The 15,757-nt window shown below is 40.3% G+C and overlaps 1 protein-coding gene across 1 annotated transcript in view; it reads right to left on the bottom strand.

Moving 5' to 3' along the window:
- Positions 1-15,757, bottom strand: part of RFX4 (regulatory factor X4) — a 76,930-nt gene that overhangs the window by 40,301 nt on the left and 20,872 nt on the right. Inside the window, exons 4-8 of the mRNA XM_086468415.1 lie at positions 11,163-11,224; positions 5,371-5,584; positions 4,449-4,526; positions 2,498-2,661; positions 11-111 (exon numbers count right to left, since the gene is read on the bottom strand). Coding sequence (XP_086324541.1) covers positions 11-111; positions 2,498-2,661; positions 4,449-4,526; positions 5,371-5,584; positions 11,163-11,224 — 619 coding nt within the window. The remainder of the gene's footprint in view (positions 1-10; positions 112-2,497; positions 2,662-4,448; positions 4,527-5,370; positions 5,585-11,162; positions 11,225-15,757) is intronic.

Below are 15,757 nucleotides of genomic sequence, written 5' to 3'. Positions count from 1 at the left end.
CAAAACATACATTCAAATTTGATGTTTCGTAGATTTTCTGGTAAATCATGGAGAGCTACTTTCAGCCACTCATCCAGTTGCTTTGCAAACTTTCGGATCACCTGCGTCAAACTGAAAAGAGAAATCATTACATCAGAACACGTTTACTCTGTGTTTGATGCTATAAAATCTGTGAAGACGTGAAAACTATGAGTCAGTTACGTACAACTGACTACTACGCAGATTTGCTGACATATTTTGGTTTGTAGGCATGAAGAAAAACTTCTGAAAAAGTTTGCAGGAAAAGGAAAACATATTGCCATGTTCAAAACCTCATAAAGAATGAAAGTCTCTGTACTGCACTGCTTTGATACTTACAAACAGTAATCTTAGCTTGAAATAAAATCATTCTCACTCTGTACAAACATAAAAACATAAAATCACAACTGCTTAAAGAAGACAACAGATCAAGCTTTGGATTTCATCTCAGCCGTGCCCACATTTAAACAGATGTACACAGGGATGTGCAAGTGAAGCAACAACCAACCATGCTGCAGGCTGGAGCCAGTGAGTGGGTGATGATGGTGGGGAGGAACTTCCAGGCCAAGCCCACACAGGTGGGGCAAGTGGGGGTGGAGCAGGACCTGCCTGCTTAGCTCTGCACAGGACAGGAACTTTCCCAGACAAGTGAGATTTCTCTCTTCTCCCTTGCTACGCTTTCCTGACGGCTCCATCATTTCCTGCTAAACTTGGTAGGCAGCTCGTTCTGCTCTGCTTCTTGGAATTGCTCAGTATAAAATGATCGCTTCCAGGAAAAGTTGCAGGGGTTGTGCAGAGGACCCTAACAGTTGGTTCTGTCAGACTGAGCGGCACTGCCTGCAGCAATACTCGACATACACAAATGAGAGACAGAGGAAAGGTGCAAGGAACTTTCCCTCTTTCAGCCCAGCAGCTCTTTCTGTTTGCACTCCTAACATACTGCGCTGAGAACAGAGCTGGTAAAATAAACATGGCCATAGGCCTGCTCTGCTCCACAAAGACACCTTAACAGGACAGGGGATGGATGACAACTGCTGCACCCACTAAAAAGTGGCTCTTCTAGACAGCCAATATTTGTTCCCAGGAAGTCTCTCAGAAGATTCTGGCTGAGTCAGCAAGATTTCCTTCAGGAGCTTCCATTGCAGTGAGACCCTTCTTCACCCCCTCCAGTGCAGGCTATGGCTTAATAGCCACAATCTGGCCCTTTATATGCATTACAAAAGTCTATATTCACACTCAAGTCTCTCCTTATTTGCTATGAAAGAACTAAGCAGCTTGAGAAAAGGACTGCTGTTCTGTTTAATCCTTCCAATGAAATAGATTGGGGGGGGGGTCAGGGGCAAAGCCTGTAAAAATGTACATGTCTTATCAAGGAAAACCCATGCTAATAACAGGTTTCTTGTGGAAAAAACACTTTGACTGTACCTTAGCAGTCATGCAGCGTGCATAGCAGAGCAGAACAACCTGAAAACATTTGCCATGATTAGAGACACTTTAAAATCTTGAGGGCCAAATATAAAGCACCAATAAGTAACTCCTAGAGCAATATTCTTAACAAATTACCCAACCTCAGGAACGTATTGGTCAAATAATACTAAAGGTGTACACATTTATTTAGAAAAAGAGAGTTTCCTGATGCTCATATTAGGAAAAGCAAAGGGGGAAAGAAGGTTGACTGCACTCAGTGATTACATTTTTTGCTGTGAAGTGTTGATCTCTGTCCTGCTTTACCTTTATAAACATGGCTTCTTGGACTCACATGAGCTCCAGGTAGGAAGAGAACAGCTGAGATCTACCACATGGATTGGAAAAGTGAATTTAGCTTTGAAACAAAAAAGCAAATACCTCTTAATATTAATAAAGTGATCCTAAAATAAACACCCATCTGTTCTTCACAAGATAGTATTTAAATTAAACTGGCTCGTCCAAGACTTCACAAGTACAATCTTCACGTTTTATACTCCTGGCAAGCAGAATAACAATTGGGTTCCAAGACTGTATACAGAGACAAATGCTTAGGTTGCAGCGCCTGAATATGCATGTGAGTATTTACAAACCGGCCAGGTCAGCTTCCCTTGTCACTATAATTCAGAATACTGATATGTTGTTATCCCCCACTAGCAGAAAAGTGTCTGAAATCTTCAGCAGCAGCGTGGCACCCTGCAGCCTGCAGACTTCCCTGACATTCCCTGAAAGTTGGGACATGACTATCAGCTTGATGTTAATAAACCAAGAAGAAGGTAGTATCCTTTATCACACAAAAAATAACTAGTTTTTCCACAATGCAAGTCTTGTTAAAATCTGGACATTTCTTCAGGAACATGTCAGCACTTCAGCTCCTTTGAATTGACACTGCAATTTAAACTCAGGAATCGGGTGGCAGCAAGCAGCTTTCTGAGAACTGGTGCCACTCTTGAAGAAAAGACATCTAACAAAGACAGCTGAGCTAAAAATGGTCCGTGCTGCTAGCTATACTGACCTGTCAGGTAATGCTTGTAGTACCGTTGGCATCAAAACTCCAGAAATTGCTTTGTACAGAATTGAATCACAAACTCCCACTATATTCACTACAGTCGAAGAACCCAATACAGGCAGCATATGAGGAGGCATCCCTTGCCAAAAGTGCAGAAGAAAACTTTGAACCTGCAATCACGAGAAGAAGCGGGGATGTTTAAATTAAAATAATCAAAGGCCACAAACAACCATTTTCTTTAAAGGATCCTGCTTACATAGCATTTGTTTCAGCCCCAGAGCTGGGCTGACAGTGTACAACGCAGGCAAGGCATATTCTATGCTTATACTGTAATGCAGCGCACCATGGATAATCAACCAAAGGGCAAGGAGACACGGAGCTGGTGACAGGGTGTCTTTGTGTTAAGATGGCAGAGAGACCCACGAGAACCACCATATTTTTACCTTCCATCAGTGGATGCTGAGTGTAACTCTTTGGCCTCCACATGTCAAGCCTTTTCCTCTCTCTTTGCTCTCTGTCCCTGTACACAAAGGAATGCAACCTAGGGCTTGGTGTAGGGAGGAAGAGGAGGATAGCACACGGCTTACAGGGGTCAATGTGCCATTTTCTGCCTTCATTTGGGAAAGAAACACTACACTTTTGAATTTCTCCTTACCCCCATGATGAAGGAAAGGAGAAAGAATGGAGAAAGACAAAAAAAGAAAATGGGGAGGAGATTTCAGACACAGCAAAACGTATTAGGAAATAAAAGTGTTATGCAGTGAACAGTATGATCGGTTCTACACATGTCAGAATGCCAGCATTCGTAAGTGATAACCTTTCGCAGACAATCTGTACTGAAATAAGTAACACCACCAGGTGCAGTAAAGAATAGTTGCCATTTATATATTGCTGCTGCTCAGCCCCTTCCCCACCATTGATCCTGACAAACAGATTCCCTAACAAAATATAACAACCTGCTCTTAAGAAAGCGTTCTGACACTCATCCAGCAAAACTTCCTGCATATGTGTCACACATTTCTCTCCCATGGAAATACCTAGACTGGGTACAATGACTTAAAAGAGCCTCGGCGTTAAACCAGAAGAGTGTGTGAATTAAACAGTGAGAGGAAGAAAAGCATGGAATTTCTTGCTATTGTTTAGAAGGCAGAGTCAAAAGATCTGTTTCCTTTGATTTTTTTCCAGGACCTGGACATCGTATTTGAATCAGGCCCTCAGCATCTCTATAGTCAGATTTGTTTTCCTGGGCTAGAAGCCTCCTCCCCATGTAACACAAAACTGCTTGCATTCCAGTAACATTTTATTTTTCAGCTCTAATTGTAGACCCATCTGCACGCACTGCCAGAAAACCCTCAGATTCAGTCAGATATGCAGCAGGTACAAACCTTAACCATCTCTAATGGATCATAGCAACTGCTGATCAGTCTGTGTGTGTTCCTAGCTGCACGGCAGTACAACTGAGCAACTGGAGACTTCAGCTACAGCTTTGTGGGATATCTGAGAGGCTGTAGGCCCCACCACCACACCGTGTCATTGTTAATAGACCATTTTGGCTGTGGCATCTGCCCTGGGTTTGTGCTGAACACTCAGAACAATTCCTTCAAACAGCTCAGTCCCAACTCAAAGCTTAGAAAAGTGGTGGCGGACACACTTCTTGAGTTGTAAGAACTGGATTGTCCCACATCTTGTAAGGGGATATTGCCACCTTAATCCTGCTGGAGAATGGACAGACAAAAACATTCCCATTGCTTTCATTCCTCTAACTCGCACACTGTTATATGTGAGATTTAACGTTATCGGTCGCCTATTATATACTCAAGTATAGCTATTGTTCATTACTCATTAAAAGGTTAGGCCATCACAAAACCATAGTTTGTAACATCACATTCAAAATAAGCTCTCAGATCCATTAATACTTTATGTATCATTAAACTACAACCGTAGTTTCTAACCATACCTCATCAAAGTTTGCTCTTATTACAGTGTCTAGTATCCTCTGACAGTGAGTTCTATACATCATAATGAAGGTAGAAACCTGAAAAAGAATGAGGGAGACACACAAAAGATCACTCTACTTTAAGAAATCCTCTTTTAACACTGTCAGAACACAGAGCACAAAAAGTAAGTTTTTTCTTATCTTACCTATGCACAATTGCAAAAATAATGAAATTGGTTAGAGTCTAGTTAGGTTAGTTAGATTAGCTTTAAGATGAGTTTTCTTCTTAAAACTAAATTATCCCTTTGAATTCATGGATTTTTCTGTGTCAATGGGGATTCTTCAAATGTACGAGGAGCAAAAAGCCTCCATGAGATCAAAGAAGAGAATGTGGCCCTAATTAGGACATAAAGAACTATAAAATCCTATTCCTTTGTCCACTTTACATTGATACTACACATGTGAATAGCATCAGAAAACCAGCAAACTCAGCCAAGAGCAGCCACAGCACTTTTGTCATATGTGCAGATAGGATTCTCGTAATTTCTAGTCTAGAAGGATAAGAAATGCACTAAGTCCCTCTCTGCTCAAGAAAGCATCAGAACTGCTTTTCAGTTCGTCAACAAATGTCCTCGCAGATTAAAGAGCTACAACATATTTTAAAACAGTTACTCTCAAACCTCACCTGCTGTATGTAACGTAACTTTTTTAAAAAGTGTGCATAGGCATTAGAAATAGCTGTACAGCTGACAGTCAGCTGCCTATTTTAAGGGAAGATATTTCTTCCTGTTATATGTAGTAATTAAGTCCCCCATAAATAAAGTCGAAGCATTATTAAACTTGCTGTAATTTAAAGTTCTTATATTTTAGATAAAGCTTTCACCCAGAGCAGGGAAAAAAAAAAAAAAAAAAACAAGCTGAGAAAAGATTTCCAAAGTGTTACCTTCTCCTCTGGCAGGCTGGCTGGCAGATTTAGATCTTTGACATTTGGAAACTCTGGCAGTAATGTTCCCAGTTTGGATCGTGGTGAATACGCCACTGTCTGTTTGGTTACTTCTTTTTTTCCTGTTTCGTTGACCCAGGCTGCTCCTTTTTTAGAATACATCACATCATAATACTGGGAGTTTTCTTTCACTGCAATTCCATAATAATGGTACCTGATACATAGAGATGTATGTTTTATAAAGCAGATTGTTTGAAAATTAAAATAAAAAAAGAGAAGGTATGGGGGTAAGAGAAACTGATAACGCTAATGATTTCTACAGCAAAACAGACTGTGTAATAGTTTATATATTATTAACAAGCATTGATTCAGTAGCAGAACATTGTGGTAATATATTGGGCTTTCAATTTTCATTCCTTTTGGTAAAAGCAGCTCTCTTCAGAGTTAATAAAGCTGACTGTTGCAGGGCAGGAAAATAATTATTAAAAAAAAAAAAAAAAAAGACCATCCTAAAGCTACTTGTTGGCAGAGCTCTGCTGTGCAGCTGCTCCTTTAGTTTAGCAATAAGCAGAGGTACAGACCTTCTGGACTGGCCCTTCTGTTGTTATTTCAGCTCCCTGATTCTCAGATTGTTGAGGGCTGGTTTGATCCCTGAAAAGCGTGAGCCTTTATTGCAAATGAGTTGATCAGAAATGTTTCAAAAATTGAAAACACTTCAATGAAAAGAGAGGGGGAAAAAAGGCTTGTGCTGGGAAGCAACGAACAGTAGGAAATGTACAGTTCAAAATCATTTGCTTCACAACTTAGGGTCTGCACTGGGCTTAGATCAGTAAGGGATACTACACAACATTGGAACTCTGCCTGTACCGACCACAGTGTGGCTGTGCTATAAAAATGGATCGGTGGCCTTACGGCAAAGTTTGTGCTGTAACTTAGCTTCATTACAGGTGTTAATGGAAGCACTGATTATCCAGTCTAACTCTTACATCAAAGCAGCAAAGGTAATCTTATTCCTTCCATAATTTGCTAACTTGTTTTTCAGTTTCTCAGCAGCAGGCACCACCAAACCATCAGTTAAATTTTGAATTATTACAAAGGGCATCACAAGATGGTATCGCTCGCATACTTTTGATTCACCCTACTTTCCTACAGGGAATTTTCAACGATCTTCCCGCACCCTATCAAAAGTCTATCAGACCATGATGAGACACTGTCTTCTGGATCCCACTACGGTGGCAGGAGAAGTTACAATCTCCAGATGTTTACTGTGCTCCCCAGACAGTTAGTGATTTCAGAGGGCTGCCAGCAGATCTGTCCATTTGAACGGACCCGAGTTTGCTTTAGGCAAAACCAGCTGGTTTTACAAAGGTCGTCAGTTAAACGAGTGAAAAAGCAACATCTAAGTGATGGCAGTTTAAATTAACTCAAGTGACTTTTTTTCCTTTTCTCACTCACAGTCATTCATCCACAGATCAGTGCATGTCATAATCTCCAGCAGAAAGTGGTGGCAAAGAGCTGGAGGCCCTAATCTTGTCTATCAGCACAGATGGGCTGAGAGAAGGCCTGGGGAGTTGTAGCAAACTTCTACTATAGGGCTCCTTTGCCATGCCCACTGAGGATGTTGCACACTGTCCATTAAAAATAAAAGCTGTCTTGAACTCGATATTGAATAATCTGAGTGAGATTTATTCAGTCATTAAGCTGACATGGTATGAATGGGATTTCCTAGCTTCAGCACCTTAGAAAGCCATACTACCAGCTCCAAAATCTGCCCATCAGGGCTCAGGCCAAAACATGCCTTCCACACCAGAAACCAGGCTCCAGATTGGTCCTAACCTGTTACAGATAGCTAATGGCAAGTTTGTGCTAACACGGGGGTTATAACACCAGCTGTAGAAGTCTGGCTTTTTAGCTCGAATGGTAACAACTCCAGCTTGCAGTTCAAGTCCCCAGCTTGGTCTCTAGCAGCTGTCATGCATTCACTGCATGTAAGAGCCATAAAGCTCACATACATCCTGTACGGTATGTCTGGGCTGGGGAAACCAAAAGGAAACACGACAAGGAGCTAGCACCACCGACTGCTGAGGGAAGCGGGGGGAAAGGGAAAAGGTCACAGCAAGCAGGACTGCAAAAGTTCTAGATGGACTGAGAGGTTCATATAATTTAAACAGGGGTCAGTCTCTTATCAAGTTTCCTCTTAAATCAGTTTAAGAAAAAAATGAATGGAAGTCTGGAAAATATAGCAGAATTTCACTGTGCATTATTTAATTTCTAGTATATTGCACTTGGCAGTAAACTACACAGAAGAGTTTTCCAGATAGTTTGAAAATCATTCAGACAGCAATAGCCAAATTCACTCCAAAATTTTTCCAGGTAACTTCCTCCTTCAGTAATTTTACCATCCCAAATGGCAAAAATTCACTGGTGCAGAATAGAAAGATTATTTTTCCAAGCACTTTTCTGTATTTCTATCAGAAAAAAAAAACCCACAGCTTAATTCAACAAACAGGGACTGAGAGTTTGATCTGTAAGAAGAATCACATGCAGACAAGACAATAATTTTTGTGGTAAATAGTGGAATGCTTTTTACTTTCATGGATCCAGTATCTGCAGCACTCCTTTAAAGGAACAAGCAAAATTCCCTTCACACCATGTAGTTTCCATCAGTTTAACTAACCTCTTATGTACATAATTGAAGAGTTACAAACTACAGTACAGAATGAAATTGGCTTTTATGCTTAGCTGCCTTCTCGTGGCTCACCTGTGGCAAAAATGTTTTTAAGATCAGTGCGACAGAGAACAGCTGCATGCTTACAGCCATAAACCCAGCTGCAAAAAAGAAAGCCTTATAACTGATGACTGAGAGTATAGCACCATTGTAGCTCTGAACTTTGCAATGACACAAGGCAGCCATGCTATAAAAAGACTGAAGGCAGAACAGTGTGAAGTCAGATAATCCTAACCATTTCTGTGGCCGAATTTCCTTTGCCAGTAGCAGGGAAGTGGAATGAAAAATCATATTGGCAGCAATCGGTCAGTACAGTTGGTGATAAAGGGACTGAAGTGTTAATGCCTAAAGTAATTTCTTTACATAACATTTAATTGGAATGCAGTCAGATGCTTCTGAAAACAAAACCAGAGCTCAGTTACAGCTGTGCTGGTCTAGCAAGGAGTGTATTTATCGTAAAGAAGTGCAGCATGCATGTAGAGTGTGCATGTGTGTGTGTTTTTGTGTTTATACCTCTCCACTGGATCAAATGAGAACAACTCCTCTGTATGCTATAATCCTTGGGGTGTTAACCACTGATGAAGATGTAGGCATCCTCTTTTGGGGCAGAAGAATTCAGTTTCACAGCTACTCAGGCTGTGAAATTTGAGTGACTATGAGCTCCCTCACAGCGGTGACCAGGGACTCGCAGGGGCCAAGAATTTTGCAGAGCACAGACAACATACTTTACAGAAACCCCTTCTTATTTGCTAGATATGGAGCAGAACCATTGCATAGGTGGCACGACAGGAGTAAATGACTTGAAAGCCCTTACGACAGGCATCCAGATTAGGGGGAAAATATGCAAGAAATACTACATCTCGTTGATTTTTAGCCTCATTGACAGTAAAGAGACATAGCTTTTGGAGACACAAGACACCTTCAGTCAGCAGATCAAGAGCATCTTGCCCCTTAGAGAGACTCCTGGAGCGGTGGGAGGAGCTCCAGTTTGGAAAACATAGAATCATAGAATGTATTGGGTTGGAAGGAACCTCTAAAGCTCATTTAGTCCAACCCCCCTGCAACAAGCAAGGACATCTCTAACTAGGTCAGATTGCTCAGAGCCCCATCAAGCCTGAACCTCGAATGTCTCCAGGGACGGGGCTTCCACTATGTCTCCGGGCAACCTGTTCCAGTGATCCACCTCCTTCATATTAAAGAACTTTTTCCTAATGTCCAACCTAAATCTACCCTTTTCTAGCTTAAAACTACTACCCCTCATCCAATCGCTACAAACCCTTGTGAACAGTTCTTCCCCTGCCTTCTTATAGGCCCCTTTAAGCACTGGAAGGCCGCTATAAGGTCTTCCCAGAGCCTTCTCCAGGCTGAACAACCCCAAGTCTCTCAGCCTGTCCTCACAGGGGAGGGGCTCCAGCCCCCTGAGCATCTTTGCAGCCCTCCTCTGGACTCACTCAAGCAGGTCCATGTTTTTCTTGTGCTGGGGGCCCCAGAGCTGGACGCAGCACTGCAGGTGGGGTCTCACCAGGGCAGAGTACAGGGGGAGAATCCCCTCCCTCGACCTGCTGGCCGCACTTCTCTTGATGCAGCCCAGGATGCGACTGGCTTTCTGGGCTACAGTTGTGCATTGTTGTAGCCAATGGCAGAGTGATTTGATGGCTGACAGCAGGTACTCTCATACGAACGCTTCCATAAAGCGACTTGTGTGCACTTTCACTCTGTCTGTATGAACCACCACAGAACTTCTGTTCAGTGCTAAATCCTAATTCTGAGTCCAGACCCGTCATGCCATCCTAATATGCTCTTGGACTAGCCCAGAATTTGCACCTGAGAGATTTCTGGTAGCTTATGAGTGATGTTATGGTAGCTCTGAATTTGCATTTGGGAAGAGATTTCAAATCTTCAATTAGCTGCTTAAATATGGGTGCTCTAGAAAAAGAAGGGTTAGTTGTAAAAAATCAGAGAATATCAAGATGGGGGAAAGGTCCCATCAAAGAGGTATTGCTTGGCTTGGACCGCTTGTTAGAAGCCTACAGTAAAGTTAATCTTAATGGCATTTCTTTTAGCATCTTAATTTCTTTCTTCCTTTAAAGACTTGGTCATTCTAGCTTTACTGTGAAGTTCAGTCCTTCTAGCATATTTGTTTCTCAGCATTTAGCAATATTGTGTTTCTAGGGTTTGTTTTGAAAAAGCAGCTTTACCAGCAAAATTTTGCAAACACACCGTCCCAGGTTTTCATTTCCTCCTCCACAGTTTTCCACTTGTGATCTACAGAGACCACCCTTAGACTACCATGCAAGATTCTGTGAAAGCTAATCAAGAAAATGAGATTTTTTTATTTGGGGGAGGAGTTTATCTTTGCCATAAGAAGATCCAAAGCTCCACTGAAAAAATTTAATGGAGTCCACAAGCAGAAAAAATGTGTAAAACCAGCACTGTATCCTCTTCATAAATTGGTAGAACATCTTGCCAACAATTGGGAAAAGTCAAATACCCCAGGAAGTGCATTCTTTCTGAATCAATTTCTTATTCTGGAATCAGGATGAACTGTTTTAAGTACCATCTTTTGGGTAAGGCAATAAACTAATTCCTTGATCACTTAAAGATTTGTTGGATTTTCTCTCACAAGAAAGATGGTGGTTAAATCCAGGTTTGTGGACAATTTCAGTTTAGGCCAATGCATGTTCCTACCCAAATTCCAGATAGCATTCTGTCACTTGTCCTCTAAACTGAAGCACAACATTAACCAGCCTCCAGCAGTAGCTCCATTACTCCTGGGTGTGAATGTCCTTTACATTGTGTAAAGTGAGTTGGGGTGAAAAACATTACAGGAACAACGTGGAAAATATTGCTGATGAAATCAGTAAAAGGCCTCCATTAGACTACCTTTGCAGGATCACCGCTGAATCAATAAGACAATGTAAAGATTACATGGAACCTCCATCAAAATTGAGTTTTAAGTTGCCAACTGGACAAATTATTCCCTGATCTTAAACTGTTTTATTCAGTAAAGCCAGAGCCAGATGGAGCCCCGTGTCAGATGACAATAATACCATACACTGCTTACTTTGATTGGCCTCTGGTTCCAAGTCTTCTTGTCGTTAGCTGTGGAAACTGTTGCCTTATTATCTGCAAATAAATAGAACCGATATTAGAAAAAAACTGAAAAGCACATTCACTAATACTTAATTTAATACAGACTGTTAAGACAGAAAAGCAGATAAATTGTACTGCAATGTCAAGAAAACACATGGCAGGAGAAGTCAGAAATAAAGCTTTTGATTGTTTCTATTACTGATAGAGGGGAAAGACATTTTAAAATTCAGTATAATTCCATTAACTACCATTAATCTAAGGAAATACTTTCAGAAGTTACTGGAGTAGAACACATTTCCTTAAAAATCTAAGATCAGTTCTGCCTCTAAACCAAGGAGGACTGTACTTAGAACTGACTTACTATTTATCTATGCCAGTTTGCAGGATCAACAAACTTGGTTTTACTGCAAATAGAGGACACTTGCCTTTTGAAAGTTTTGGAGGCCACAGCTCTTTAAAGACCTTCACAATCTTGCAATTAAACACTCTGTTTTCTAAAAGATGATTCACTGAAAAGATTCTGGTGTTTGACATGGGCACCACTTCTACCAGGGAAGGCTCACAGCTGCATTTGTAAAGATAGCTCATAATCAATTTATCCTCTATGGAAAACAAGTGCATCTTAGAAACAGCAGGGTATCATCAAGAACCTGGACCCTAGTCTGTCAGCAGAGATTAAAAGAACATTGCTACTGTAAAACAAAACTTCTTTAATGCCAGATGCATTTAGGGAAATGGATTAACCAATGTAGATTGTGCCTTCAGTAATCAGAGCATCTGTCAACCAGACTAGTCCCAATCAAAAAGCTCTGCTGTAGTTGTTAGAAAGGCAGTCCTCAGCACCTCACAGGATTGAGCCTGATTCTCAGTGCAGTCTGCAGTAGGAGGAAAATTGTTGTGGCAGAAGTGTCATGCAAGAAAGACTGCAGTAAGCCTTGAAGATTCACTTGCAAAAGGAATTTCTTCTTTTTTTAAATTTATAATCTATTTTCATTGTGTTTCCATTATATGAACTGCTAAATGATTCCTCTTTGGGCAGAACACCAACTAATATTAAAGGAAAATGGGCATACAAGACGGAATATAACTGCTCAACTAGAAGAAAATGTCAATTAAAATTGATTAAATAATATAGATTTTTTTTTCTCCATTAGCCATTTTGGCACCGTGATAAATATTTAATCCTGATTGATGACTGAAAGCTTTGGAACACATATTTGGATCAAAAGGTGCTATATAAATAAAGACATTACAATGTCACATATTTGACTATTTCTTCAGTAATTTTTTAATTACTATTATTTAGCAAAAGTACAATCATCTTCCCTTTGTGTCATGTAAAAATTGACCTGTGTTGGTTTCCAAGAGCTTTGCACAATGTGGCTGATGTCAAAAACACAGCATAGACTCAGAGTCGCTAGGTTGTTCAGCTTTAATTTCTGGAGCAAAACTTCAGCAAACAGTAAAACACTTTTGTGGAGCTGTGAAAGTTCAGCCTAGCTGTTTGATAAATGAGCAGACAGGCAAGCAGCCCTTCTTTCTTTTTTTGTATGGATTCAATGAAGCCTGCCTAAAGAACACCACATGCTGTTCCAGCTACTGATCTAACATTCCGCAACATCTCAGCCTTCCAAATTCCCTTTAATTACACATTAATCCCACCCCTCTCTCTTTCATTTTCTGCAGACAGGGTTGGGGGCTCCACAAGGCTGTGGGAAAAAAGGCAGTGTTGAAGAACCACTTTTTGAGGATGGCTTTTTTGGGCTAGGGGATTTTTAATTTTTTTTTTTTTTTTTGGTGATAGTTGTCATTCAGAAAATACCGTTCCTCTCCAAAAGCTGATTTTACAGCAGTAGACTCAAAAGTAAATTTTGATATTAGAGACACTTATACACTATTTTTTCTTTTGGAACAATATGAACCCACATTACTTTCAAGTCTTTCTAGTAGTGATGAAGTGTTACAATGCCCACTGTAAATGCTACTTTATGAACCATATGCCGTGGGAGTTCCTGGGATTTAAATAAATCAGCCAATTTCTACATACCAGGGCAGAGGTGATCAGGAAAAGAGAAGAATAATGGAGCAGTTGATCAGATGATCCCTTTTTCTTCTCTTTGTTTGTTTCTTTTTTAAACAATGAGATAAACCTTCAAGAATACAGCTGAAAAGTATGCATCACTTAAAATATTCTTTACCAATAATTTACAAAAAAAAAAGAAAAAAAGAATAATCTAGCAAACCTTTGGAAAAAAAAGAAGTCAGGACTTGTTGATCTAATGCCGCATATGTAAAATATGTATAACATGGCATACTCATGCTTGGGCTATTTATGTTTGTGTTTGGAATAAAACAAATCATGTATCGAATTAACTAGCTGTTCATATAAATGTTCAGCAACATTTATGCGAATCCCTGTGCAATGATATTGCCAAAGGCAGTGAGATTTCCCTGAAAGGAGAGAGGAAGCCAGATCCGGCAGGACAAAGTGGAGTTAGCTGTGTGCTGCAATCAAGGGAAAAAGCAGAGGGTCCAAAATATTGATTTTAAAATCATACTTTCAGCCTGAAAAGTCAGCCTATAAAATACATCATCATTGTGTTTCATGTTCATTAACTTTTAAAGATGTACAGAGAAAATGAGTTAATTTTACAGCTGGATGGGGAGGGAATGGGATTCCTAATTGTCGGACATGAAAATTCAAGTTCGGATCTGAAAACCAAGTTGGATCATTTTGCTTTCATCACTGCAGTGGGGTTGTGAAAGCAAACGAATCAAGCCCAGACCACGCAGTCTGAGCTGCTTTCTGAATGGAGCCCAGTCCCCGCTCTCACAGCGGTGCTGGCTTCTCAACAGAAGCAGTAAAAACATCTCATGGGTGGTATCCAAGAGAATTCTGGAGTGAACGGGCCTTTTACCATTGTCCTTCAATGGAACTGAAATTTCATCTCATACTTCTCCAAAGTGACCACAAATCCAGCTGACCTATGAGATCTGCTGAGTAAAAGGGTACAGTTTTTACATTTTCTAATGTAAAATTCCACCTAAATTACGTGACAGTTTTGACTGTTAGGCATTATTTTATGCTACGTAGCTTTTTGGTTGAGATAGATGTAGACCAGGAGTTTCACATGCAAATAACTTCTATCCCTACTACATTAGTCTCAGAAACCAATGCTCCTTCAATTTCTCTCGCAGTTACTCAACTTTAGCTGTGTTCTCCCTCTCTTTTCTCTGTGCCCTGCTCAAGATCTGATCTTTCCTTCTGCCTATAGAAGATCTTGTATGCCTTTCCTGATTAAAAAAAAAACCCAAAACATTAAGAACTGCCTCAATTTTTTGCAACTCCATAGTTCTTTTGGTGATTGCAGATAGAACATAAGGGGACCTTTTTCCTTCTGACAGGCAGTAATCTTTCCACTCTGAATGTATGGGGCAGCCAAAGTGAATGCAGGAAAGAAAAGTCTCCTCATACCATTCTCTCACACTGAGATTACAACACTGTTAATAGAGCATTCAACATACACTGCACAGATCTTGGAGCTAACAGGATTTTTATCCCATTTTAGCTTTTTAAACCTAATAGAGGTGTCTGAATAAACTTGAGTTAAATATCTAGTTACTTGTATTTTTGGTCGTTCTTAATGCAATAAAAATTAAGTAAGTTACTTGAGCATCCATCCAAAACACAGAAGACTTTATGAGCCACAACTAGAAAAATGCACTTCCTCTGTAAAGGTCTGTTTTGTAGTCTGCACAACCTATTAACCTCAGACACGGCTAACTGCAGGAGCTGTTCTGTTATCCACAAATGGCTGCAAAGGTACATTCCTTCGCCCTGATTACTGCCAGCTATAATTTCTGCAACTGCATCTCTCCTCACATCTCCACACACACAATGTGTGACATTCCAACACAAGCAGAGCCAGCCCAGCTTTAAAATGAGGAATGTATTGTCTATTCTGCCTTCAGCCCTACACCGTGACCCATCACTCCTCACTGCATTCGCTACCAAACTGCGAACTTTATGTTTCCCAATTATTCCATCTAAATTCTTCTATGAAATGCCAAAACAAATCAGGAAAAAAACCTCAACCATCTTATAAAGCATCTTACATGTCTGTCTTCATACAAACAAGTAAGGATGGAAGAAACCAGAGATGTCTGGAAACTTCTGAAGTAATTTTTTCCCCCCTCCCTGTGTCAACATATTAAATTTTGCTCTAGGGGCAATAGGCAGAGGATGACTTTTAGAAGCCTTTTCCCTGGAATAATTTAAATTGCTACTTTTCAAAAGGCATGTTTATTTTGTTAGCGCATCTGATCTAGAGGGATGTTATTCTTCATGACTGTTGTTCCTTTCTATTTGAAATAATTATAGCTGTCCTTCTAGAACTTCCCAGAGTAATGAAATAAAATCAAATTAAGTTGCAACCCAGCATTTGCCCTCTGCCAGAACGAGAAATGTATTTCAGACTCCAGGCTCTGTAGCTCTGGGAGGTTCTAGAGAATTTCTAAATACAGTGGAATAAATTGTCTTTCCTCTGATAAAGATTACTTGTAACA

Source organism: Leptosomus discolor, chromosome 1 (genome assembly GCF_034619465.1).
Source record: "Leptosomus discolor isolate bLepDis1 chromosome 1, bLepDis1.hap2, whole genome shotgun sequence".
Lineage (NCBI taxonomy): Eukaryota > Metazoa > Chordata > Aves > Leptosomiformes > Leptosomidae > Leptosomus > Leptosomus discolor.
The sequence above is the reverse complement of the archived record's forward strand: the minus strand, read 5'-3'. Positions and strand labels throughout refer to the sequence as shown.